This window comes from Gorilla gorilla, chromosome 1 (genome assembly GCF_029281585.2).
Source record: "Gorilla gorilla gorilla isolate KB3781 chromosome 1, NHGRI_mGorGor1-v2.1_pri, whole genome shotgun sequence".
NCBI classification, from domain to species: Eukaryota; Metazoa; Chordata; class Mammalia; order Primates; family Hominidae; genus Gorilla; species Gorilla gorilla.
The window spans coordinates 153,232,574-153,260,394 of NC_073224.2; the positions used below are offsets into that span (position 1 = coordinate 153,232,574).

General features: G+C 38.5%; 1 protein-coding gene across 4 annotated transcripts in view; it reads right to left on the reverse strand.

The window, feature by feature from the left end:
* Positions 1-3,531: 3,531 nt before the first annotated feature.
* SH3GLB1 (SH3 domain containing GRB2 like, endophilin B1) overlaps positions 3,532-27,821 on the reverse strand; it is a 49,715-nt gene continuing 25,425 nt past the window's right edge. For 2 of the 4 annotated variants that reach the window (XM_004026083.5, XM_019024986.4), the window contains exons 7-11: positions 27,663-27,686; positions 17,051-17,140; positions 16,563-16,663; positions 9,286-9,514; positions 3,532-8,595 (exon numbers count right to left, since the gene is read on the reverse strand). In XM_004026083.5, the coding sequence (XP_004026132.1) occupies positions 8,488-8,595; positions 9,286-9,514; positions 16,563-16,663; positions 17,051-17,140; positions 27,663-27,686 (552 nt within the window). In that variant the 3' untranslated portion in view covers positions 3,532-8,487. The remainder of the gene's footprint in view (positions 8,596-9,285; positions 9,515-16,562; positions 16,664-17,050; positions 17,141-27,662; positions 27,687-27,821) is intronic. The other 2 variants (XM_004026082.5, XM_004026084.5) reach the window with 1 other exon arrangement.

Sequence of the window (27,821 nt, forward strand, 5' to 3'; positions counted from 1 at the left end):
ATGTCATGAGATGGTACTAATCAATGCCAGAGTGTGGGATAAAGTAATACAGCCCTTAAAAGGGACTTTATCATGAAGGTAGAAATAGACAGGTGAGCAGCTCCCTGACACCAAGGGGAGCTATGGGACAAAGGGGAGCCTTGGTTCCAGGACTGCAAAGTGTCCAACAGTGGAATTTATCTTCACCAGACAATCTGGTGAGGGCTTTCTCCTGGGAGAACTGGCTTTGTGTGTGTAAATTTAAAGAGCTCTTGTACTTAAAAGAGAGCTGTGCTTTCTGGGAAGCCTGCGATTGAGTGCTAATAGGGAAGAAATGGCTCTCATCATGCCATAGAACACTGACTTTCCTCTGTGTCTGAGGCAGCAGTGAGCCAAGCACTGTGGTCTGCAGGTAGCATTGAAGAAGGGGGTGGGTTAGAGGTCAGCAAGAAACACAACGTCTGGGTAACATACTTGTCACCACGTGGTTGCCTAGGCAGTGGGCCCCTGTTGTATCAGTGAGGAAAACTCTATCATGTAACTGAGGTAAGATTTTGAATCTTGATGAGCAACCTTATTGCAGGCATTCCATACCCACTTCTGTAGAATGCGCTATCAGATGCCAGTGGTGACCTTCCCATTTTACCGACTTTCAGCATGCTAAACCTCAGATTCACTGGCAGTGACCGCAGAAAGTTTCTGAGGCAATTAGGTTAGGAGTGTGAGCTGGGATAGAAGGCCTGTCTTCACTAGCAAGTAGAAAGAAGAGGATTGACTTGTGGATGTGTCTCTGGAGATTCTAAAACATACACAGGCGAGGGGAATCCTCCACTTGCTGATGATCGGACAGGCCATGGCTCAGTGACATTGTGTTTCAGGGTGTTAATGTGAATAATTTTGTGCCCATTTATACTCTCAGTTTGATGAAAACTTCAATGCAGCAGTCATGTACAATTTAATCCATGAATCAGTGCCAGCACTCTGGCCTCTTAACTCCGCTTTGGTGTTGATGTCTCAGTGCTCTCTTTATGAGTGCTTCTTTATGAGTAGCTGTCTCCTGAGCAACCAGCATGTTTCTATATGTGAACAGTCAATCTGAAGCCAGATCATACATCTTTCTTTGATTCTCAGAAATCTGGGTCAGATTTGTCATTCACAAATATCAATTGATCAAGATCTTCTATTATACATTTTCTCATGTAAATTTTTTGAAAGAAGGGAGAGGGAGAATGTATAGAAATGGAAAAAAGGAAGGGTGGAAAAGAGGCAGAGAAAAGGAGAAAGGAAGGAAATTTAGCCCATTTTACAGAAGACATCTATATAGAAAAGCTCAACAATGGAAATACCCCCATCCAACCTTGATGTGACTGACCCTAAATTTGAAGTATAGATGTGGCCAGCAAAAGTCCATGCTGTAACAAATTACTGTTTTGTAAAGTACGAGTCAGTGATGAGCACCGTAAAATTAACCAGAGCCAATGAAGTAATAACCATGATGATAGATTCTGGGGATTACTCTCCAAGAAAAGTAGATATGTGCTTTCTGTAATATTGATGTCCTAAAGAGCCAATGTTTCTTAGGGCAAATACACATAATAGCACCAAATTTGAATCATTAATAGATTTTTTGTAAACACAATGCTGCAAGCAAGCTATGGGCTTGCCAAAACGCAGCTTTAGGTGTGCTAGGTGTCAGGGGACACAAAATCCTGTCCTTCAAGTTGGCAAGTAATTGTGATCCAAGGCAATGCATGTGATAGTTGTGTGTGTGTATGCAATTCTGCCTGCGGAATCCAGAATCTCTTCATAGAGGAATGAGAGTTTGAGCTTATTCTTGACAAATGAGGATCTTCAGGTGAAGCTGAACACAAGAAAATACATAGAAAAGGCAAGCAGGTATCAAAATGCCTGGTTGTTGGGAACTGCCTACTACAGCTCAAGCTTCAGAGAACTTTACTAGAACATGAGACTGAGCAGAAACATGTGCCCTAAACCCTGGTGCATGACTCTCAGAAAAGTTGCTTATAACGGTAGTCCATCTCTTCTCACCTCCAATTAGCTATTTGTCTTGTTCTCGTAAGCCTGAAGCTTCCTGTATAGCCTTCCTTACTTACAACCCCCTTAAGTCCTCTTACTACTCATTCTTTATTGGTTGAGTAGTTTGAGTTATAATCAACAGATGTTAATTTAAATTTATTATGGTTCATCCAAATATTAAAATGGGTTGGTCTGTGGGGTTTTGCTATGATGACTGCAGCTCAACCCTGGGATATCTATCTTTTTGAATACTGCTGAGCAACTTTTATAATTCAGATACTTCTTTAAATACATTTCTCTCACTATGGATGAATCAATTCTGTGATCTCCAGTCCTGGAGATGCTACTGAGACTTAGCTAATTAACAATACTGTTACTGAGCTGAGTCACCTGTCCTATGTCAGGCTCTCATGTAGAGGTACAGCCCCCCGAAGCACTGAGATCAGCTGTGGGCCAAGGGTGGGGGAGTATCAGAAGGGGCAGTTTGGCAAGGTTTACCACTTAAAAAGACTGTGATTACCACTTTCGTACACTGTTGTTAAGCATGGTAATGTTGAAATCTTCCACTGTACATCTTGTCTGAGAGTTTTATCTGGCTACATTACTTGAATACCTGACTGGAAAAAATGAGCCAGATTCCATAAGAATGAGGATTGCGTAGGTGTAAGGATATACAAGACAATGCTCATTCACTGTGACAGCTTTCAAGGAAGATTTTCTTTGGCAATGGCAGTGATATTTACTCCAGAGGTTGACAATAGCAAATGCTCTAACATGCTCATCTATAAATCCTAGTAAGCCATAACATTATCCACTAGGTGCCAGCCACTCTTCATAGTATGGTTAATCCTTTCAATGCTACAAGGTAGGTTTATAGTATTCTAATTCTAGAGACGAGTAAGCAGGCTCAAAGTGGGAGAGGTTTAATGACTGACAAAAGGCCAGGAAAACAAGTGGGAGAGCCACTGTTCTGCCTACCTTCCAAAATCCTACTTTCCCCACTACGGCTACATTCCCTAAATCCATCAACAGTACACCTGCATCAAAGATACCTCAAGATTCAAGTCTACTTAAGATTGTTCTTCTACTGTCTTTGCAAACGTCAGAAAGGTAATAATGCTTCCAGGAGACTGAATAAAAGCAAGAAGCAACTAGTACTACAAACATTTCCAAAGTAATACAAAATATATGATAAAGAGGGAAGAATAGTAAATGAATGTCATAATTTAAGAAAAATTTAAGACTGGACTTTAATTTTGCAGGATCTTTTTATCTCCCTCTTACCCTTTATTTTTAAACCAAAGACTCCAAGAACATTCTAGTTGGAAGCCCTCCAAAAGAAACAGTATTCTCTCATATACTGCTGATAAAAGTATAAATTGCTTAGAGTTTTCTAGGGGGCAACATGGCAGTAACAAAACCTTTTAAAAACTGGCATACCCTCTTCACTAGCAATTCCACTTCAAAGCATTTATCGTGAGAAAATATGAACACATACGAGATTTAGCAACACAATGTTCTTTAAAGCACTTTATTAATGAAAGTTGGAAACCTAAAAATTCAACAGTAGTTTAATAAAATGTGGCACATATGATGGAATATCATGCAGCCATTAAGAGATGTAGAAATATACTTGACACAGCAAGACAGTCATGGTATTGTTGAGTGAAAAAAAGTTACAAAACAGTATGTACACTTTGATCCCATTAAAAATATCTATAAATGCACAGAAAAGTCTGGAAGGCCATATACTTAAATAACAGTGGTTCTCCCTGGATGATGGAATTATCAGTGATTTTTCTTTCTCACTGAATCTTTTTTCTTTTTGCCAACAGGGCTATGACTTGTATTATAAAAAAGCATTAACAATTCTTTAAAAAGTGTCCTTTGAAGTAAGAACGAGAGCAGAACTTAGCAATCTAAGAGGCACAGGGATGTACACATGGTTTCTGATACTGTTTTAACGGTTTGTCAAGGTGTTTTGATGTTAGTCACCAATTAAAAGGCACTGTGTTTAGTGAAAACGTGGATGGTGGTAGTGCTTACTTTAGACTAAGCAATCCATTCCTAGAAACCTTCCACAGCAAACAAGTACTGGCATTCTAAGCAATACTTCCCGCTATGATATCCTTATACCTTCCTACCCACTTGTAATATAGCCCAGAAGTTTCCCCTACATGGACAGGGCAATGTTGTTGGTAAGGGTTACAGAAGGCAGAGCGGATTTTTCAAGTGATGTCAGAGAATAGGCCTGAAGGTGAAATGCACGTTCTCTTAGTTCTATTGCAGTGGTTCTCAAGCTTAGAGTGCAACAGTATTACTCAAACAGCTTTTACAACAGATTGCTGGGCTCCACTCTCAGAGTTTGATTCAGTAGGTCTCCGAAAAGGCTTATAAATTTGCATTTTTCTCTCATTCAACAAAAATTTATTGAGTTCATACTATGTCCTAGATCTTGTGCTAAGAGTTGGGAATGTAACTGCCATCAAAAGAATTATAGTTTTTATCTCAGGGAGCCTACATTCTAGAGTGACAGATATACACTAAACAAATAAATTATAAAAATAACTATAATTACAATGACTACTGCTAGAACACAATTAAGATTAGAAGACTCAGTTTTTGTCTTAAAATATTTAAAAAGCTGTCACATGGAAGACTAATTCCATGAGCCCGTGAAAACAAAAAATAAGTAAAAATGAAGGTAGAAAGTTCTTGAAAATAGTGATCAGCATTTTAAACAAGTCTCCAGGAGATGCCAATATTGCCGGTCTGGGGTCTCACACTTTGCCAATCACTGCTCTACTGAGTAGACATTTTTTTTTTTCCTTGAGACAAGAGTCTTATTCTATCACCCAGGGTGGAGTGCAGTGATGCAATCTTGGCTCACTGTAGCCTCTGCCTCTGGGGTTCAAGTGATTCTCCTGCCTCAGCCTCCCGAGTAGCTGCAATTACAGGTGCACGCCACCATGCCCGGCTAATTTTTATATTTTCAGTAGAGACAGGGTTTCCCCATGTTGGCCAGGCTGGTCTTGAACTCCTGACCTCAGGTGATCCACCCGCCTCAGCCTCCAAAGTGCTGGGATTACAGGCATGAGCCACTGCACCCAGCCCTGAGTAGACTTTCTAATGAGCGTAATATGGGAGAAAGGGCAGGGGTGGTTGTGGAACTCTCTCTCCAGCGTTTGAGACTCACATGAGGTAAAAGCCACTTCATCTTATCTGGAGGTCTTGAGGCAAAGTTGGCTATAGGCTAAACTATGAAGCTATCTCTCCATTACAGCACCTCACTGAAGCTTAAAGTGCTAAATAGTAGGGCAATATTTCAGAATTTCAGGTGTTTTGGAGATAGGGAAGGAATTTTTCTGGAATTCTGTCAGCATGGAGGTGAGTGGGGCCTCTATGGGTAAACAAGTCTGTGGGTTTTTGCCTTGCCCTCCATTGTCTTCTCCACTCCACAGTTTATCCCAGAAATGTTTTCCCAACACTAGCTTCCCAGTCTCACTTTGTTCTTTGTTCAGGGGGAGGATAACAGGAGACTATGAAGATGACTCTACCCCACTGGTGATCCTGGCCTCAGGATTTATTTCCCATGTGACGCAGAGTGAGGAGGCACATTCCCATTTTTGAGACCTCATTTCTTGCAACATCAATTTTTCTGATTAGCACCATAAAAAGTTTTAACACCATGACCGTTTAGGTTAGATTACTTTGAGGAAAAAGGTAGACACAATCCAATCACTTTTTTTTTTCATTTATAGAAGAGCCTACAATTACTTTAGTTTTTCATTCATATGTGCATCCTTCACATGTCACTACACTTTCAGATTAAGCTCAGTGGCACAGAGCTTATTTAAACAATTCTGAACTGCACCATGAATTAATAGGCTTCCCAAGCTTTTTCTTCCATGCCTAAGAAACTTCACGGGCCTTTACCTGAGTAAAAACTAAACTTGACTTTAAAATAAGCCAAAACCAAAATAAAACCCAAACAACCAAACCCCATTAAAATAAAAAGCAATAAACCTAAGAACAAGCATATATATTGTGGTGGTTCTGTGGTAGACAAACGTACCAGAAGCCTTTGAAGCTTAACATTATTGAAGGTTTCTGTACATTACTGGGTAACTAAAATCAACTTTCACTTGATGGAAAGCTGAAAGTTCTGAAAAATGATTTATACTGACTGTGGGAAGGTTAAACCTGGGGTCTGATTTAAAGAGGGTGGAGGATAGGATTGATAGAGAGAAAACAGAGCCCAGATGTAAAGGAGGTATCTCTGGTGCACAGTGATACGCAAGGCCTATAGACTTGGTAGGTCAGGATGCTACAGGGGCTAACAAGGGGAAACTGATATTTACAGGATGTGTTTACTATGTGCCAAGCCTTTCCCTGAAAGGCACCTGAAATACAAGATAACATTTGCTAATCCTCACAACCACCCTAGGGTGTCATAATTATTGTCCTCATTTTACTGGTAAGGAAAAGGCAGTTATACATCTCATTTGAAGCTTAAAGAGCACAATATGTGAGGAAGACTGGATTTGAACCCAGGACCATTTCACTCCATTACTGATATTCTTTCCCCTGTATTACTACATTTCCCATAAACCTAATTCATAGTTGCTATTTAAGTCGACCTGAAGTTTTGGTATGATCTTTCAAAGCCTAAATCTGGACTTATAAAACACAATAGATGGTGCTCTAGGCTGTAGAACTTCCTTTCTGAGGGGAGAGAAAATTTCATTTACTTGGTTTTACAGAAAACTGACCAGCTTGAGCAGCTTTTCAGGGTTTCTTTAAGAATATGGCAATTGAGAGTGAGTCAAAACATCTTGTACAACTATAAAACTGCAGAAGAATTTGTCTCATGGCACAGAAATAAAAGGGTAACTACTACTTTTAAAGTTTAGACTGTGAGTTAAATTGTCAACATGTTTACCAAGTTCTTATTAGGAGCTCTTAACACAAAATATTAAAATGGTGTTTAAGTATTCATTTTTTTAAAAGTACCAAAAAGTATCATTTTAATAGCTTAACATTCCCTCAATAAATGAACTATACTTTTGTACTTCATGCTTAAGTTAGAGTAAATTGCTTTAGTTGTCAGAATGTGCTATGCTATCTTGGTTACACATCTTTTTATCCGGAACAGTTCTTCCCCAAACCATCTCTCACTCCCAAAACTGGAGTTACATGACTCCCAAATACAGTACCCTGTATTTTCCCCATCACACCACGAATCCTACTATAGGATAATTGCTTAATTTTCTGTGTCCTTTAATGGTCTTTAAGCTCTGCAGGGGCAAGAACTGTGTGCATATTGTTCAGGACAGTATCCCCAGTTGACCAGCACAGTATCTGGCCCTCAACAAATGTTTGTTGAATGAATGAATTAGAACAGAAGTCTTAACATGGAAACAATGATTTATAGCAATGGCCCCAACAGCAATTTTCTAGCTTCCAATGTGTCACTAATAATTTCATTAGTATGTGTTTCATAAGCAGAGATCCTCATCAAGACAGCCTGTGTTCATTAATAAATTTTCAATGTTTTAATAGTAAGCTCAGAGTGACCCAAAATTTATTTTGTTCGTATACAATTTATAATGTAGTTGCATTATTCCATATTTTTATACAAATCTGCTGTTCAATAAGAACACATTCTCTTTACTGTACCACAGTATGTTATTAATGGATCCAATCCCAATTATGCATTAAATTGTGCCAATTGAATAATCTTAAAAACTTTACGTTTAATGAAGTAAATTTGTCCTAGATTTTCTAGAACCTTAACTACAAATTTATCAGAGAAATACGGTATTGCTTTTCAAGAACTAGTTGTTCTTAAATTTAAAAGAAACCATTCAGTAGTGTTTAAAAAACCAAACAACTCTGAAAATAACCCATCAAAACATAATATTAAAATCATTTGATTTCTGTTGGAAAACCAGGTAAACATAGTTTAAATGCATTTTTGTCTATGAAAGCATTCAGAAAATTCTACTTTTCACAAAAGAGGTTTATATCCTACAGCTCTTTTTAAGACCGAAAGTTTAAAATAAATTTTAATTTTATTCTTTGGCTATTATTTATACCTAATAAATGAGTCGCTGATATCAATTCACAATAGATTTATTTTACATAAAAGAAAAAGCTTACTGTTAATGAAAAATCCAGTAGAAAACAGTTCTGCTTTAAGTTGAGGCTCAAAAGTAGAAGCTGCTTATTAGTGAAACCTCAATAAAAAGAGAATTTTGTAAGAAAACATTCTTGGCATGAAAGCTCTAACATAAATTCTGTAATGAAATATTTACCATGCAACTTTATTGGCAGAAAGGCCAGTTTCTGATGGCTGGTATTTTCAGTCTCTTAACACATTAACATGGAAGATACTTAACCTGCTTTATTTAGAGTTAATTGTATATAAATACAATGTCATGGTGGGCAACCTTTCCATAGTCCACCTATTTAATTGAGCAGTTCTAAGTAGGTAATTGGCACCTTGCCCTTCTGGTTTCCCCTTTCCCCCATTAGCCAGTCTGAATCCATTCCAACAACACTGAACACAGTGATCACCTGCAAAATAAAATACTTCCAGTTATTAACTACATTAAAAAAATAAACATGTAGAAAACCAATCAGATTTGTATTTAATTTGTTTAAATTATTCACCAAAAGGACTTTAAACGTTATTATCAATTGTGCTGAAAAACAAAGGATTTATTTATTATTATTAGTTTTTTGAGGCAGGGTCTCACTCTGTTGCCCAGGCTGTAGTGCAGCAGCATGATCACGGCTCACTGCAGCCTTGACCTTTCGTGTTCAAACAATCCTCCCACCTTAGCCTCCTGAGTAGCTGGGACTACAGGCGCACACCACCATGCCCAGCTAATTTTTCATATTTTTTGTAGAGATGAGGTGTCGCTATGTTGCCCAGGCTGGTCTTGAACTCCTGGCCTCAAGTGATCCCACTGCCTTGGCCTCCCAAAAGTGCTGAGATTACAGGTGTAAGCCACCATGTCTGGCCTAGATAAAGGATTTTATTGGAGGGAGTTTTATACATCTTCAAGTTATTTGGCAGTTAAAAGTTTTAAATATTTCTATGATATTCTATTAAAGAATATTAATTAAAATTTTATGTTAATATAACTATCTGTAATCTATGAAACCATTTCCAAATAACTAATGAGGAATTTGCATTTTGTTATAATATTAGAAGGTATGTTATTCATGATATATTTTCCTTCTCATACCCACAATACTCACCTCATCTGCCAGAAGTGATAATTCAGTACTGTTTGCTGCATCATAATCATAGAGAACCCTGGCCTTTCTGCTGCCACTACACTCCTTAAGGTCACTGAGGTTGGAAGGAGAGGTGATTACTAGGCCACTTGTTGAAGCCATGGCAGAAGAACCAATCGTATTTGGTAAAACTGATGGTACAGGTGTCACAGAAGTCTGATTGTTGTTACTAAGATAATTGGATGGAAAACTGTTGAAAAGAAAACAGCGAATTATCTATTTCCAAGTGACTAAAGCTCCTTAATACCACCACTCGGTGGCGCTGTTTACTTTCTACCAAACTTCACATTGGAAAAGATTTATAGATATTAATAATATGTTAATGACAAAGTATATCTATCTTCCTTTTCCCTCTTGGGCCAATTATACTAGAGACAATTCAGGTGGTATTCAAATATAAATCCTTGAAAGTCTGTTTCAAAACTGTCCTTATAATATTAACTTAAAATTAATGGCTATACTTTTTTCCCCAAAAAACTTCCATTAGAATGTTTTCTTAATCTTTTCTTTATAAATTACTAAATAAAAATATTGATGAAAAACTACTTAAATATTAGATACTACAAGTATGAGGCTTTCTTAATTTAATTCTTTGAGAAATATTTGAATAACTAAACCTTTTTTTCATAAACTGGTCCAATCACATTTTCCTATTCAAATAAAATATTTATTGTCATTTATATGTAAGTATTATTTACTTGTATCTACATGTTCAGCATGACTATGAGAAGCAGAAGACGTAAGATGAAATGATACTATTCCCTTAAGGACATACACATAGTGAGAAGGTAGACATTCAAATAATATGACTGCTAATTATCTCAATGAAATTGAAGACTCAATGGTAGAATAGGACAAATTTTACAAGTTCATTTGTGCTATTTTTAAGAAAAATTTTCTATTAGAAATTAGTGATTTTTGTGATTAATGTGCTCATAAATAATTTGAAGATAATTAGAATTTTCAGTTTATTTTAAGGCTAGTTTCCCCAATAATACCAAATAGAAAACAGTACAAAATAGCTGGTCTGACATCATTCTAATTCAACCATTTCTAAGCTAAAAAATTATCTACAAAAATTCAAAGTTTTAATAAATTCATTAAACTAGAAAAGTCCTCTTTTCTCTTCACAAGCACTATACCATCTGGAAATCATTTCAGTCATCAGCAAAATTCCCTGTATCCTTAACCTCTTCTCTAAACCTTCCCTTCATCCTCCAGTGCTAGCGTTTATCTCCCATACTCCTCTTTTATCACTGAACCTAGAGGTCAATGGAGGAGTCTTATGTTCATCACTGTTTTTAGACTCTTTTCCCTAAACAATTCTAGCCAATCCTTCAACTTCATGTTATTCAACTATACCACATCATCTTTCCCTCCCACATTATCATATTTTATCATATTACATTTTATCACATTATCTTTCCTTCCCATATTACATTTTCTCCATCTATTGTATCATTCCCAACTCTTTAAAAAAAGAGATACCCAGTGTCTCTTACTGCAATCACCTACAGATGCCTCATTCCCTTACTTTCATTTCTAGAAGATTTTATCACCTGGCTCACTGACATTATCTCTTACTTAATTCTTGGTGACTTTAATATCCAAATGGACAATTCTTCCAACCCTTTAGCCTCTTAGATCCTCGAACTCTTCTCTTCTAGTGACTTTATACCTGATCCTAGTTCAGCCACCTATTCCCACAGTCACATCTAGATCTTACCAATTCCAGTAACCACAACCCTTCCAATAATAATAGTTTCTACTATCCCATTCTTTGACCATCGCCTTTTTCTTTCAAGTGCTCTCACATCAACAAGCCTACCAGGGTCTATGATCCTACCAACACCTTCTTCATGTCCATAGTTAATTATTATAATAACTCTTACATATGCTCTCATTTCTTATGCCACTCACTTCATTGTACTGATTTGGTAAAAACCTCTCTATTTACCTACTCAGTATCCATGCATCTACTTTAACAGGAGAAACACAGAAAAACTTTGTTTTACATTCAATTTATGACTAGGAACCTCAAGTGGGTCCACATGCCACCTGGCAATACTACATTTCTCTACTCCATTCACTTTCACTTTCATTCCCCTGATGACTATTTCATACCCTCTCGCCCATCCTCAAAATTTCAGCAGTTCTCCCCATAACCATTACACTCAGTTGATGAGCTTGCTTCCTTTTAACTGAGAGGAAAAAAGAACAATCAGGAACTCTTTTTTTTTTTGATACAGGAGTTCACTCCTTTTGCCCAGGCTGTAGTGCAGTGGTTCAATCTCGGCTCACTGCAACCTCTGCTTCCTGGGCTTAAGCAAGCAATTCTCTCGCCTCAGCTTCCTGAGTAGCTGGGACTACAGACATGCACCTCCACACCCAGTTAATTTTTGTATTTTTTTGTAGAGACAGCGTTTCACCATATTGACCAGGCTAATCTCAAACTCCTGAGCTCAAGTGATCTGCCCACCTTGACCTCCCAAAGTGCTGGGATTACAGGCATGAGCCACTGCGCCTGGCCAGGAAACTCTTTAATGAGCTGCCTATGCTCCTGATGCTAATTCCTCCATATGTGCACAAAATCTCATCCTTTTTTGCCTCTCTAGGGTATCACTCTAGCAATTCTTCCCTTTCCCTCCCACATTATCATATTTTCTCCACCTAGTGTATCATTCCCATCAGCTTACAAACATGCCCTTATTTCTCTTATCTTAAAAAACAAGCAAAAAATTGCTAGACCCCACTTTCTCCTCTGACTACTGCCTCATTCCTCTGTTCCCCTTTACACCAAAACCCCTTGAAAGATCTACGTAAACTTACGGTCACAATTCCTCTCTTCCGAGTCTCTTATATTACAAACATTACTTTGCGCCTACTGTTTCACCAAAACTACTCGTCAAGGTTAGCAATGACTTTAATGTTCCTAAATCCAATGGTCAATTCGTAGTCCTCTCACTTGACCTATGCAGTGACCATTCTCTCCCACTTTCACACACGTTCACTTGACTTCCAGGCCATACTCTTAGTTTCCATTTTACCTCACTGCCTCACTCGTTATCATCTTCCTTGCCTCATTCCTCAACTCTCTATGCTAGAGTACTTCAGGGATCAGTCCTTGATCCTCTCCTTTTCTCTATACTTACTCCTTTGAGGGTTTATCTAGTCTCACAGATTTAAATATCTTTGATATGCTGACAACTCTCTAATTATCTAATTCACCCTGCCCCCAGTCCAAGTCCAGACCTGCATATCCTAAAATTGGATACCTCCACTTAAATGTTTAAGAGACATCTCAAACTTAACATATTTAAAACTGGGCTTCTAATATAACTGACATACTTCCCAGACCTCCATCCCTGAAATCTTTGCCTCCTCTGGCATTCCCCATTTTAACTAACCGCAACTCCCCATTCTTTCAGTTACTTAGGTCAAAAACTTGCAGATGGGCGCGGTGGCTCACGCCTATAATCCCAGCACTTTGAGAGGCTGAGGCGGGCAGATAGCTTGAGGCCAGGAGTTCAAGACCAGCCTGGCTAACATGGTGAAACCCCTTTTCTACTAAAAATGCAAAAAATTAGCTGGGCATGGTGGCGCACACCTGTAATCCTAGCTACTTGGGAGGCTGAGGCAGGAGAATCTCTTGAACCCGGGAGGCAGAGGTTGCAGTGAGCCGAAATTACGCCATTGTACTCCACCTTGGGCTGGAAGAGTGAAACTCTGTCTCTAAAACAAAACAAAACAAAACAAAACCTTGCAATAATTCTTGACCTCTTTGTGTCCAATATACATACAGTCTGTCAAGCAAATCCTTCTGGCTTTAACTCTAAAATACACCCACAGTCACGCCTGTAATCCCAGCACTTTGGGAGGCCAAGGCAGGCGGATCACAAGGTCAGGAGATCGAGACCATCCTGGTGAACACGGTGAAACCCTGTCTCTATTAAAAATACAAAAAATTAGCTGGGTGTGGTGGTGGGTGCCTGTAGTCCCAGCTACTCGGGTGGCTGAGGCAGAAGAATGGCGTGAACCCAGATGGAGGAGCTTGCAGTGAGCCGAGAATGCGCCACTGCACTCCAGCCTGGGCAACAGAGCAAGACTCTGTCTCAAAAAAACAAAACAAAACAAAACAAAACAAACAAAAAAAAAAACAAACAACACCCACAGGCCCACAGGACCTGACCACTTCCATCCTACCTACCACAATTACCCTGATCCAAGCCACTGCCATCTTCTGACTGAATTACTGACTACATTATTGCAATAAGTTTGAAACAGATCAGTCAGCTTCCACCCAACACCTATCCTCAACGTGGCAGCCAGAATGATTCTGTTAAAGCCTAAAATTATGTCACTCCTCAGCTCAAAATTTCCAAAGGCGCCTCATCTCTGAGTAAAGACCAAAGTCGAAGCCCTATATGTTTTGGCTCCCCGTTTCCTCTACTCGTCTCTAGCCAAGCCCTCCTTGCTGTTCCTTGACCATACCAGCTATGTCATGCCCTCAGGGTTTTTGTACTTGCTGCACCCTCTACCTGGAGCATCTTCTCTCAGATGCCTGCGCGTGCGCTTTCTCACGTCTTTCTCTACTCCCATCAAAGTAGTTTCCTGCTATATTTTCCGGTACACCATTTTCACCTTCTAATATACTATATAATTTATATACATATTGCTTTTCTGCTCCCTTCTGCCCCCATATAGAATGTAGATTCCAGGAAGGCAGGAATTTTGATTATTTTATTTATATACTATATCCCCCACATCTGGAACAGTACATTTTAAAAATGAAAAGCAAATGTTTCTCTGATGGATAAAGGGTTTTAATGATAAGAAGAAATAGTTTTAAATATAGCTTTTCCTCTCTAAAATTAAGACCACCTCTCCTAGTATCCTTTCCTCAGTGAACTCGGTTCTTCAGTAGGGATTAAATACATACATTTCTGAATACAAGAAAAAGCTCTATTTATATGAATATGTATATACACATGGCTTTTTTAGTTCTCTAACCATATTTTACTTCCAAATCTACTAGTATGATTTTAGCCTTTGATTAGCCACTGAAGTGTACCTATGTCAATTTTGCAGAGTTAAAGATTTAAAAAATGAACTGAAAGGCCATTTTTACCTTCTAAGAACTTTTATTGATACGTTAAAAAATCATAGCAATTACTCATTCTATAAAGATGTCAATTAAGCCACTAGAGCTTGAAATGCAAAAGCCTTCCAATTATTAAAAAAACTGCTAATCTTGTGACTAGTACTTCTGCTTTCTCATCTTTAAAATATGGATAATAATAGTACCTACCTCATTTGGTGGTGAGGATTATAAAGTTAATAATACACATGAGGTGTCTGGAAGAGCACCTATGCACAACTTAAGCTCAACCAAAGTGATGGCTGTTATTCAGTTACTTCTACTACCTGTTGGTACTGTTATTGCAACTATTAATAATACAATCTGGTTCTATTCTTCATAAATAGTTTTTGAATGTGTTAGTGTGAAGCTGGATGATTTGTGAAGTTCTATATTTGAATATTTCTATGTATTATCTTAAAAAGCATAACCTGCAACAAATTAAAGAGATAAAACTTCCCCCAATGTCATTGGTCATTAGCAATAATATAATTGAGGGTGGAGAGACAAGCTAGACTTTCTTTTCTAGAATAGTAGCACTGGTTTTACTTTGTATTGCTGGAGCTTATCTCAAAGAGCAGTAATAATGCAACAACTGGATTTTGTTTAAATGGCCATGTCCTAAGCATAGTGTGGCTTTAAGTAGAATGCGAGTATAAGCAACCCCTATGCTGCACTTCCAGAGTTTCAGGATAAAGTGGAAAAAAGTACTAAGGCTTCTTGGGCTTAAAATAGTTATAATGATGTGAAGATAAAGTGCTGTTCTGCCTTGAGATATTAACACCACTAATAAAACCTCAAATATATAGTTATGTAAATACTCCTGTATATTCTATTAAAATAACTAATGATTAGGCTACAATTCATTTTTGAGGTTCAAAATTGGTTTCATGGATGTGCTCAATTTTATTCTAGGCCAAGTTCTGAAGTGTTAATGTGCAGAAACAAACACCAAAGTGACTTTATTTACCTTATTCCTTGAAACGATTTTTTGATATTCTTCCTTCAAATGCTACATATCGCTCCCCTGCTTTAATGGTTCCTCAATATATAAATTCCAAACTCCTTACAACAACTTACTTTAAAGGCCATTCGTGGTATGACCCTGCTTAAGTCCTCTAGATGCATCTACCATTCCATTCTTGAACACTATGCTCCAGCCTGAACGGACTACTATCAGTTCCCTGAACTTTCCCTACTCTCTTTCTTCCGGCTTTTTTATATACATATTCTTCCTTGCTTAGAATATTCATCCCTGTCCCTTTCTTCATCTAGATTATTCCTACCAAGATAACTTCACCTGGGAAACTCTGCTAGATGTACCTCAGTCACAGTTAGATGCCTTCACAATACCAGGCACCTTCTGCTTTTCTGCCTACCACATGGCCTGTCTACCAACGGCTTGCTTTGTATTTCTAGCTAGGCTAAGTGTTGTGAGAGCAGAGACCATGTTTGCCCTAAACATTATTTTATTTTCAGTGTCACCTTATAATGTGAGCTCCATAAAGGCAAGCATCTTTGCCTGTTTTGTTTGCTGATATTACCCCAGAATATGTAACAGTGCTTGGCACATGGCAGATAGTCAATAAATATGTGATGAATGAGTGATTGAGCTATGTGTTTTACATACTGTCATTTTGCTTTGAAGTATATTAACATACTCAAAATAATCACATCGGTAGATATGAGGTCTTACGAAATATTCTAAAACTTTTCTTTTTTTCAATATAGTAAACAAACGAGTAATGAATAAGTATAAATTAGTTTATCTTTAAGGGTAACTGTCAATTTAATTATATCTTCCTCAACCAATAGCAAAAAGTATTCAGTAGCAGGAGAAAAGTGAACCTGAAACACTTTTAACCTTACAGCACTGAAAAGGTATTCACTTTTTCTCATCCCTGTTAACATGCCTCTGTGCCAGAAAAGCTCAAAATATTTTGTTACCTCAGAAAACTGGTAATTACTTTCCTTAAAAAAAAGAAACTATTTATAAGAAAGCTAGTAAGAACCTTTAATTGCTCTAATCTTCATCCTTAGTATTAGTTCATAAGCAAAAATCTGAATTTCTCCTCTTTACATGTGAAAAGTAAATTATCACCTTCCCAGTTGTTTCTGGAGGTCCAACATATACTGGTAACACTGTGCGTAGTAAGTCATCTGGGCTTCTACAAAGTCATTCAGACAGCGAAGGTGATGGGCCTGTGAAGGAAAATTATAGTTAGTTCTTAGCTCTATAGTCAACTTAAATAGCAAATGCAAGGGGGAGACAGACCACAATATTGTACTGAGGTAGACTCACCAGTATCTAACATTTTACTACAAGGCTTATTAAGATTGGCCTTCGTGAATAGTACACTAGCAAACTCTGCTTAGCCAATAAACAACAACATGTATATTTAATGAGGGTGGGAGAACTAGGTGATAAGATGTAAACAACAATTTAAAATATTTATTCGGATATATTGGAAAGTAGAACAATTTAAATTTCCTTGATGAATGACTCAAAAGTTCAGTTTTTCCTCCCAAAATTGCCTTAGGACTACCAAAGTCTTGTTCCAAATGAATTTCCAATGAATGAATACTCACATGTGTACTGCTGATTCCCTCTAGCAGAAGTCTGGTAATCTCTGCTTGACGATCAAATTCACTTTGAGTTATTCTTAATTCCTGTTCAGACTTAAGTAAGAATATAGTTTTAGAATCTCTTTAGAAGACTCAGTCCATCTTATATACATTTATTTTAGACGGTTAAAAAAAAATCCCCCGAACAAACCTCAAGTTATAATCTGGCAATCCCCCAATTCTGCTTTGTATCTAAAATGGTCCCCTGGTTTCTAGACCTTAGCTTTTCTGTATTACTCCACCTGGACAACTGATTCCAGTACTTGATTCAAAAGAATCTGTTACGCTAAAGCTTAATGATACACTCTTAAGAGCCTACAAAAACTACTAAGAGAAAGCCAAGATATTTTCATAAATTTTCTAGTATCAATTTTGCTAAATTTTACTATTTTACAAAATTTTAAGATGACCAGTTTTACAAGTATAAAATAATATTGCTGCAAAAATTCTCAATTATTACTACAGTTTTTACTTTGAAGTTAAAGAGTCTTCAGTCTCAAATGCAAAAGACTTTAGAGTGAAGCCATAGGATTTTCACCTTGCGTTTAGTTGCCAAACACTTGTTGCTAGCACCAGTTTTTAGGTTCATTCAAAGGATTCTTTGTCCTACATCTTAAATGTCTTTCTTTCAAATTTTCTTTTCAAACTATGCATAAAAAATGTCTTAAGCAGAATACTATCTATTAAGATACACTAGGGTTTTAAAAAGCTTTTTAAGTTATGATCGAACTTCAATCAGTAGTGTGCTGTTAAATTCTTCCCCAAGATATAAAAAAAAAAGCTCTCATATCCAGATTTTCATGATATAAATACTCCCACCACAGCTGATTTCCAGCTACTAACGTGAAGTCACACACTGTGGAGCTGGGAAGAGATGTAAATAACAGTATGCCACTACTGGTTTCAACCATCTGATAAAGGAGGCTTACTGCTGCAACAAAACAGTTCACTGAAAAATCAACAAGATCTAAAAATAGCAAATAGTGGCAAAAAACATCTTCTCAAACCTTTAATCAGGGTTGGTTGTTAATAAGTGGGAAAGAGAAATAAAACCTCACAGCTTACTCAGAATAGTTAGCTTTTCTCCCATTGGGAATTATCATTGGTTACATCATCATTATAATGATAGGTTTGACTACCTCTCCAGCACAAATAGCATTTTCCACCTATGCAAATGATTCATGACATTTCCAAGATGTAATAAAAGTAAAAAAAACAAAAAACAAAAAAAAACCAACAAGGTATGAACTTTTTTCTTTCAGGCCTCATCTCCCTCTCCTCACCCTTTGGTGGCAATAGTTACCCTAGTAAACCAATCTATAAGGAAGTAGCAGCAAAGTAGATAATCAGTTGCTGTAACAGCCCACTGGCAACAAACCTAGCAGAGGGGACTAATAATTGACCTCTAGCTTGGACTGATGGAAATAAGCTTGAATTAGTAAGTCAGAAGTTGAAATTAAATTTACTTGACTAAAACCAGAACCCATGGTGTTTTGCTAGCAGGGACAAAGTAAGCTTCATCTGGAAGCTAGTATGAAGTAGAAAAAAGTCCCAGAAGAAAAAAAGAAGCAATGTTCTTCCTAAGGAGAGCACTAAGGAAAACCAATCACATCAATATTACATATGCACTATTAACTGTTCTGCTTGGTTGAATACAAAAGGCTTTGAGTAACAGAAGTAAATACAGCAAACCAAAAATAAATACACTTCAGAAGTAAACTAGGTTAGTTCCATATAGGTCTTTGATTGTCAAAGTACGGTTTAATTTAATGGCCTTTAGTAGAAATGGCAGAAAAATCCTACTAACTGACATTATTTCTAGGTAAGGTAATAAGCAAGTAAACTAGGTAGCAGATTAAGGTGACCGGGAAGATTCAGACTGAAGTAGAAATAATATTTTAATGCTAAGTACACTGAATAAAAAATATCAAATGATCTCATTAAGGATGAGGGATCAGGCTTCTGGGTTTGAGTAAAATTTAATCATGAAGAAAGGCACCATGTTACAAAGCTTAGGAGGTCCTCCTGTACAATCTAGACTTTAGAGAGGGTAGATGATAGGGAAAAATGCATCTCATTTCTTGAACAAGTTTTAGTGCATATTGGGTGGCTTCAAACAGTCAAATGTCCCAAATCATCTATACTTCTGGCATATATAACTGATCATAATAACTGATCTGAGAGGCTAAAGGAATTTAAATTAGGCTTAGCGTAATCAATTTACTTCGGGAGAAAATGATCCACATTAGAAAGATAGATAAGAAAGGGCTGATATTCTGTCGTCTAAAAAATCTCTAGGGAGAAGACCTTCTACTGCTAAAAGTAACTGCTACTAGACTACATGATAGCATAACATAGGTTAGGTAAGCCAGAAGAGTTTTTTCTAAAATGTAACTGGAAGATGGGCAAGAATCTGTTGGCCCACGATATCAGGATTGGGTATCTGTAAGCCATAAATTTTGGTAATGCTTCTGAGGCATTTGCTGTGACTATCTTGATCAGTGTTGACTACTATTCATATGGCTTAAAATCTTAAAATACTCCAGGAATGTAAAGTCTTAACATTTATACATTTTCATTTATTTATTTTTTGAGATGGAGTTTTGCTCTTGTTGCCTAGGTTGGAGTGCAACGGCCGATCTTGGCTGACTGCAAACTCCACCTCCCAAATTCAAGGGATTCTCCTGCCTCAGCCTCCCAAGTAGCTGGGACACCACGCCTGGCTAATTTTGTATTTTTAGTAGAGACAGGGTTTCACCATGCTGGTCAGGCTGGTTTTGAACTCCTGACCTCAGGTGATCTGCCCACCTCGGCCTTCCAAAGTGCTGGGATTACAGGTGTGAGCCACTGCTCCCGGTCGTTTATACATTTTTAATTATAAAAATGTCAGAAGTGAGATGTGTAGAAGAAAAAAACCCCTGAAATCCATTTTGATGGGTTTCTTTAGATTTTTATATATATGTATATAATATGTTTCATGAGTTTCTTCCCATGTATTGTATTGATTATTTCCTAAACTTGCTGAGACTGCAAAATCAAGTCAGAAATTTTCTGGCGTATCTTTATGCCAAAGAGGAAGACATTCTAGTTTTTTTGTTCAACCTGTATTCTCTTCTGTGTTGCTCTGCCCCTTTTCATGCCAGAAGTTCAGAGAGAAATCAGAAGCCAGTGTGGAACCGTAACTAAACTGATGAACAGACTCACAAAGGGGGGATAAGAGCATAAGGTAAGAATTTCATACTGGAGATCCAAGTCACAGAATCAACAGCTCTATAACCTATGCATAAAACAGACTGTAGCTACAGCTCCCAGCGTGAGCGACGCAGAAGACGGGTGATTTCTGCATTTCCATCTGAGGTACCGGGTTCATCTCACTAGGGAGTGCCAGAGAGTGGGCGCAGGTCAGTGGGTGCGCGCACCGTGCGCGAGCCGAAGCAGGGCGAGGCATTGCCTCACCTGGGAAGCCCAAGGGGTCAGGGAGTTCCCTTTCCGAGTCAAAGAAAGGGGTGACGGACGCACCTGGAAAATCGGGTCACTCCCACCCGAATATTGCGCTTTTCAGACCGGCTTAAAAAACGGCGCACCACGAGACTATATCCCACACCTGACTCGGAGGGTCCTACGCCCACGGAATCTCGCTGATTGCTAGCACAGCAGTCTGAGATCAAACTGCAAGGCGGCAGCGAGGCTGGGGGAGGGGCGCCCGCCATTGCCCAGGCTTGCTTAGGTAAACAAAGCAGCCGGGAAGCTCGAACTGGGTGGAGCCCACCACAGCTCAAGGAGGCTTGCCTGCCTCTGTAGGCTCCACCTCTGGGGGCAGGGCACAGACAAACAAAAAGACAGCAGTAACCTCTGCAGACTTAAATGTCCCTGTCTGACAGCTTTGAAGAGAGCAGTGGTTCTCCCAGCACGCAGCTGGAGACCTGAGAACGGGCAGACTGCCTCCTCAATTGGGTCCCTGACCCCTGACCCCCGAGCAGCCTAACTGGGAGGCACCCCCCAGCAGGGGCACACTGACACCTCACACGGCAGGGTATTCCAACAGACCTGCAGCTGAGGGTCCTGTCTGTTAGAAGGAAAACTAACAAACAGAAAGGACATCCACACCGAAAACCCATCTGTACATCACCATCATCAAAGACCAAAAGTAGATAAAACCACAAAGATGGGGAAAAAACAGAACAGAAAAACTGGAAACTCTAAAACGCAGAGCACCTCTCCTCCTCCAAAGGAACGCAGTTCCTCACCAGCAACGGAACAAAGCTGGATGGAAAATGATTTTGACGAGCTGAGAGAAGGCTTCAGACGATCAAATTACTCTGAGCTACGGGAGGACATTCAAACCAAAGGCAAAGAAGTTGAAAACTTTGAAAAAAATTTAGACGAATGTATAACTAGAATAACCAATACAGAGAAGTGCTTAAAGGAGCTGATGGAGCTGAAAACCAAGGCTCGAGAACTACGTGAAGAATGCAGAAGCCTCAGGAGCCCATGCGATCAACTGGAAGAAAGGGTATCAGCAATGGAAGATGAAATGAATGAAATGAAGCGAGAAGGGAAGTCTAGAGAAAAAAGAATAAAAAGAAATGAGCAAAGCCTCCAAGAAATATGGGACTATGTGAAAAGACCAAATCTATGTCTGATTGGTGTACCTGAAAGTGATGCGGAGAATGGAACCAAGTTGGAAAACACTCTGCAGGATATTATCCAGGAGAACTTCCCCAATCTAGCAAGGCAGGCCAACATTCAGATTCAGGAAATACAGAGAACGCCACAAAGATACTCCTCGAGAAGAGCAACTCCAAGACACATAATTGTCAGATTCACCAAAGTTGAAATGAAGGAAAAAATGTTAAGGGCAGCCAGAGAGAAAGGTCGGGTTACCCTCAAAGGGAAGCCCATCAGACTAACAGCGGATTTCTCGGCAGAAACCCTACAAGCCAGAAGAGAGTGGGGGCCAATATTCAACATTCTTAAAGAAAAGAATTTTCAACCCAGAATTTCATATCCAGCCAAACTAAGCTTCATAAGTGAAGGAGGAATAAAATCCTTTACAGACAAGCAAATGCTGAGAGATTTTGTCACCACCAGGCCTGCCCTAAAAGAGCTCCTGAAGGAAGCGCTAAACATGGAAAGGAACAACCGGTACCAGCCGCTGCAAAATCATGCCAAAATGTAAAGACCATCGAGACTAGGAAGAAACTGCATCAACTAATGAGCAAAATCACCAGCTAACATCATAATGACAGGATCAAATTCACACATAACAATATTGACTTTAAATGTAAATGGACTAAATTCTCCAATTAAAAGACACAGACTGGCAAGTTGGATAAAGAGTCAAGACCCATCAGTGTGCTGTATTCAGGAAACCCATCTCACGTGCAGAGACACACATAGGCTCAAAATAAAAGGATGGAGGAAGATCTTCCAAGCAAATGGAAAACAAAAAAAGGCAGGGGTTGCAATCGTAGTCTCTGATAAAACAGACTTTAAACCAACAAAGATCAAAGAGACAAAGAAGGCCATTACATAATGGTAAAGGGATCAATTCAACAAGAGGAGCTAACTATCCTAAATATATATGCACCCAATACAGGAGCACCCAGATTCATAAAGCAAGTCCTGAGTGACCTACAAAGAGACTTAGACTCCCACACATTAATAATGGGAGACTTTAACACCCCACTGTCAACATTAGACAGATCAACGAGACAGAAAGTCAACAAGGATACCCAGGAATTGAACTCAGCTCTGCACCAAGCAGACCTAATAGACATCTACAGAACTCTCCACCCCAAATCAACAGAATATACATTTTTTTCAGCACCACACCACACCTATTCCAAAATTGACCACATAGTTGGAAGTAAAGCTCTCCTCAGCAAATGTAAAAGAACAGAAATTATAACAAACTATCTCTCAGACCACAGTGCAATCAAACTAGAACTCAGGATTAAAAATCTCACTCAAAGCCGCTCAACTACATGGAAACTGAACAACCTGCTCCTGAATGACTACTGGGTACATAACGAAATGAAGGCAGAAATAAAGATGTTCTTTGAAACCAACGAGAACAAAGACACAACATACCAGAATCTCTGGGATGCATTCAAAGCAGTGTGTAGAGGGAAATTTATAGCACTAAATGCCCACAAGAGAAAGCAGGAAAGATCCAAAATTGACACCCTAACATCACAATTAAAAGAACTAGAAAAGCAAGAGCAAACACATTCAAAAGCTAGCAGAAGGCAAGAAATAACTAAGATCAGAGCAGAACTGAAGGAAATAGAGACACAAAAAACCCTTCAAAAAATCAATGAATCCAGGAGCTGGTTTTTTGAAAGGATCAACAAAATTGATAGACCGCTAGCAAGACTAATAAAGAAAAAAAGAGAGAAGAATCAAATAGACACAATAAAAAATGATAAAGGGGATATCACCACCGATCCCACAGAAATACAAACTACCATCAGAGAATACTACAAACACCTCTACGCAAATAAACTAGAAAATCTAGAAGAAATGGATACATTCCTCGACACATACACTCTCCCAAGACTAAACCAGGAAGAAGTTGAATCTCTGAATAGACCAATAACAGGAGCTGAAATTGTGGCAATAATCAATAGTTTACCAACCAAAAAGAGTCCAGGACCAGATGGATTCACAGCCGAATTCTACCAGAGGTACAAGGAGGAACTGGTACCATTGCTTCTGAAACTATTCCAATCAATAGAAAAAGAGGGAATCCTCCCTAACTCATTTTATGAGGCCAGCATCATTCTGATACCAAAGCCGGGCAGAGACACAACCAAAAAAGAGAATTTTAGACCAATATCCTTGATGAACATTGATGCAAAAATCCTCAATAAAATACTGGCAAACCGAATCCAGCAGCACATCAAAAAGCTTATCCACCATGATCAAGTGGGCTTCATCCCTGGGATGCAAGGCTGGTTCAATATACGCAAATCGATAAACATAATCCAGCATATAAACAGAGCCAAAGACAAAAACCACATGATTATCTCAATAGATGCAGAAAAGGCCTTTGACAAAATTCAACAATCCTTCATGCTAAAAACTCTCAATAAATTAGGTATTGATGGGACGTATTTCAAAATAATAAGAGCTATCTATGACAAACCCACAGCCAATATCATACTGAATGGGCAAAAACTGGAAGCATTCCCTTTGAAAACTGGCACAAGACAGGGATGCCCTCTCTCACCGCTCCTATTCAACATAGTGTTGGAAGTTCTGGCCAGGGCAATCAGGCAGGAGAAGGAAATAAAGGGTATTCCATTAGGAAAAGAGGAAGTCAAATTGTCCCTGTTTGCAGACGACATGATTGTTTATCTAGAAAACCCCATTCTCTCAGCCCAAAATCTCCTTAAGCTGATAAGCAACTTCAGCAAAGTCTCAGGATACAAAATCAATGTACAAAAATCACAAGCATTCTTATACACCAACAACAGACAAACAGAGAGCTAAATCATGAGTGAACTCCCATTCACAATTGCTTCAAAGAGAATAAAATACCTAGGAATCCAACTTACAAGGGATGTGAAGGACCTCTTCAAGGAGAACTACAAACCACTGCTCAAGGAAATAAAAGAGGATACAAACAAATGGAAGAACATTCCATGCTCATGGGTAGGAAGAATCAATATCGTGAAAATGGCCATACTGCCCAAGGTCATTTACAGATTCAATGCCATCCCCATCAAGCTACCAATGACTTTCTTCACAGAATTGGAAAAAACTACTTTAAAGTTCATATGGAACCAAAAAAGAGCCCGCATTGCCAAGTCAATCCTAAGCCAAAAGAACAAAGCTGGAGGCATCACACTACCTGACTTCAAACTATACTACAAGGCTACAGTAACAAAAACAGCATGGTACTGGTACCAAAACAGAGATATAGATCAATGGAACAGAACAGAGCCCTCAGAAATAACGCCGCATACCTACAACTATCTGATCTTTGACAAACCTGAGAAAAACAAGCAATGGGGAAAGGATTCCCTATTTAATAAATGGTGCTGGGAAAACTGGCTAGCCATATGTAGAAAGCTGAAACTGGATCCCTTCCTTACACCTTATACAAAAATCAATTCAAGATGGATTAAAGATTTAAACGTTAGACCTAAAACCATAAAAACCCTAGAAGAAAACCTAGGCATTACCATTCAGGACATAGGCATGGGCAAGGACTTCATGTCCAAAACACCAAAAGCAATGCCAACAAAAGCCAAAATTGACAAATGGGATCTAATTAAACTAAAGAGCTTCTGCACAGCAAAAGACACTACCATCAGAGTGAACAGGCAACCTACAACATGGGAGAAAATTTTTGCAACCTACTCATCTGACAAAGGGCTAATATCCAGAATCTACAATGAACTCAGTCAAATTTACAAGAAAAAAACAAACAACCCCATCAAAAAGTGGGCGAAGGATATGAACAGACACTTCTCAAAAGAAGACATTTATGCAGCCAAAAAACACATGACAAAATGCTCATCATCACTGGCCATCAGAGAAATGCAAATCAAAACCACTATGAGATATCATCTCACACCAGTTAGAATGGCAATCATTAAAAAGTCAGGAAACAACAGGTGCTGGAGAGGATGTGGAGAAATAGGAACACTTTTACACTGTTGGTGGGACTGTAAACTAGTTCAACCATTGTGGAAGTCAGTGTGGCGATTCCTCAGGGATCTAGAACTAGAAATACCATTTGACCCAGCCATCCCATTACTGGGTATATACCCAAAGGACTATAAATCATGCTGCTATAAAGACACATGCACACGTATGTTTATTGCGGCATTATTCACAATAGCAAAGACTTGGAACCAACCCAAATGTCCAACAATGATAGACTGGATTAAGAAAATGTGGCACATATACACCATGGAATACTATGCAGCCATAAAAAATGATGAGTTCATGTCCTTTGTAGGGACATGGATGAAATTGGAAACCATCATTCTCAGTAAACTATCGCAAGAACAAAAAACCAAACACCGCATATTCTCACTCATAGGTGGGAATTGAACAATGAGATCACATGGACACAGGAAGGGGAATATCACACTCTGGGGACTGTGGTGGGGTGGGGGGAGGGGGGAGGGATAGCATTAGGAGATATACCTAATGCTAGATGACGAGTTAGTGGGTGCAGCGCAACAGCATGTCACATATATACATATGTAACTAACCTGCACATTGTGCACATGTACCCTAAAACTTAAAGTATAATAAAAATAAATAAATAAAAGAAGCAGCAAGAAAAAAAAAAAAAAACAGACTGTAAAATCAATCCTACAAAGCCAGAAAATAAAAGTTAAAGTTTATAAAGCTATTGTCAGGGGCCAAAATCATCACCTGTTCTCAGTCCCCAGTGTTATCCTCATGTGGATGTCAGAGTTTGGTAGGCCTGAACATAAGAAGTAAATGAAAAATGCTTCTGAAGACTTAAAAAAGCATTTGAAACAAGTCTGCATGTACTATAGTTTATAATTTTATCCCTTAAATTCTTGTTTAATTACTTGCTTTCCCAGCCCACAGAAGATTAGAAATGGTAACACAGACAGAACTGCTAGCAGCAGTCATACAGACAGCTTCTAGAAGCAACAGTCTGATACTGAGGGAAGAGACAACATAGTCGAAAAACAACAAATCCAACTGTTAACAGTATAATAAATATTCATAGTAATGACCTTAACTGTAGTAAAATCAAATACTTGCTATCCTATATTTAATGCAGCAGTAAAATACATTTTTACAGATATTTTCAACTAATGTGACAGAAAAATTAGCTTTGGTGCTGGAGAGAACAGGCTTCAGTTACCTAAAAAATTCATCTGTGGCTGGGTACGGTGGCTCACGCCTGTAATGCCAGCACTTGGGGAGGCAAAGGTGGGTTGATCACCTGAGTTCAGGAGTTTGAGACCAGCCTGGCCAACATGGTGAAAAAACCGTCGCTACTAAAAATACAAAAAATTAGCCAGGCGTGGTGGCAGGCACCTGTAATCCCAGCTACTTGGGAGGCTGAGGCAGGAGAATCGGTTGAACCCAGAAGGTGGAGGTTGCAGTGAGCTGTGATTGTGCCACTGCACTCCAGCCTGGGCGACAAGAGCAAAACTCCATCTCAAAAAAAAAAAAAAAAATTCATTTGTGCGAAATATTATATATCCCATTCTCTGAAGATACAGGACATGGTGTTAACTATATTTTACATTTTAAAAATTGTCATTAAAAAAATCATTAACAAGCATTTCGCCTGCCTTCTATAGTAAGGAACTGTAAGATTACCACTCAGTATAACAGGTATCCAAGATTTATCAGCGTGTGTGCAAACCACATCTCTGCAGCATTGTTCAACTGCTTGGTGGAGCTTCTATTAGCTAAAGAGACCTGAACATATCCCTCATTTTCAGATTTTATAAGGTATAGTAACACAGACTGTGACTGGACCCATGGTTGTTGCCCAATACATATTTACTGAATCAATGTCAACTAAATTCTTGTTTCATAGTTCTGTATTTAATAATTTACTTACTTTTGTCACCTCCTCTGCCCAAATCTAGCCAGCATTAAAAATTAGAGAAAAATATAGAGCATGAAAGTTGGAATTTATTTTCTACAACTTAGTATAGAAAAATATAAATATTTGTTTAAATGGCATACTCTTTTTCAGAATCATATTTATAGATTAAAC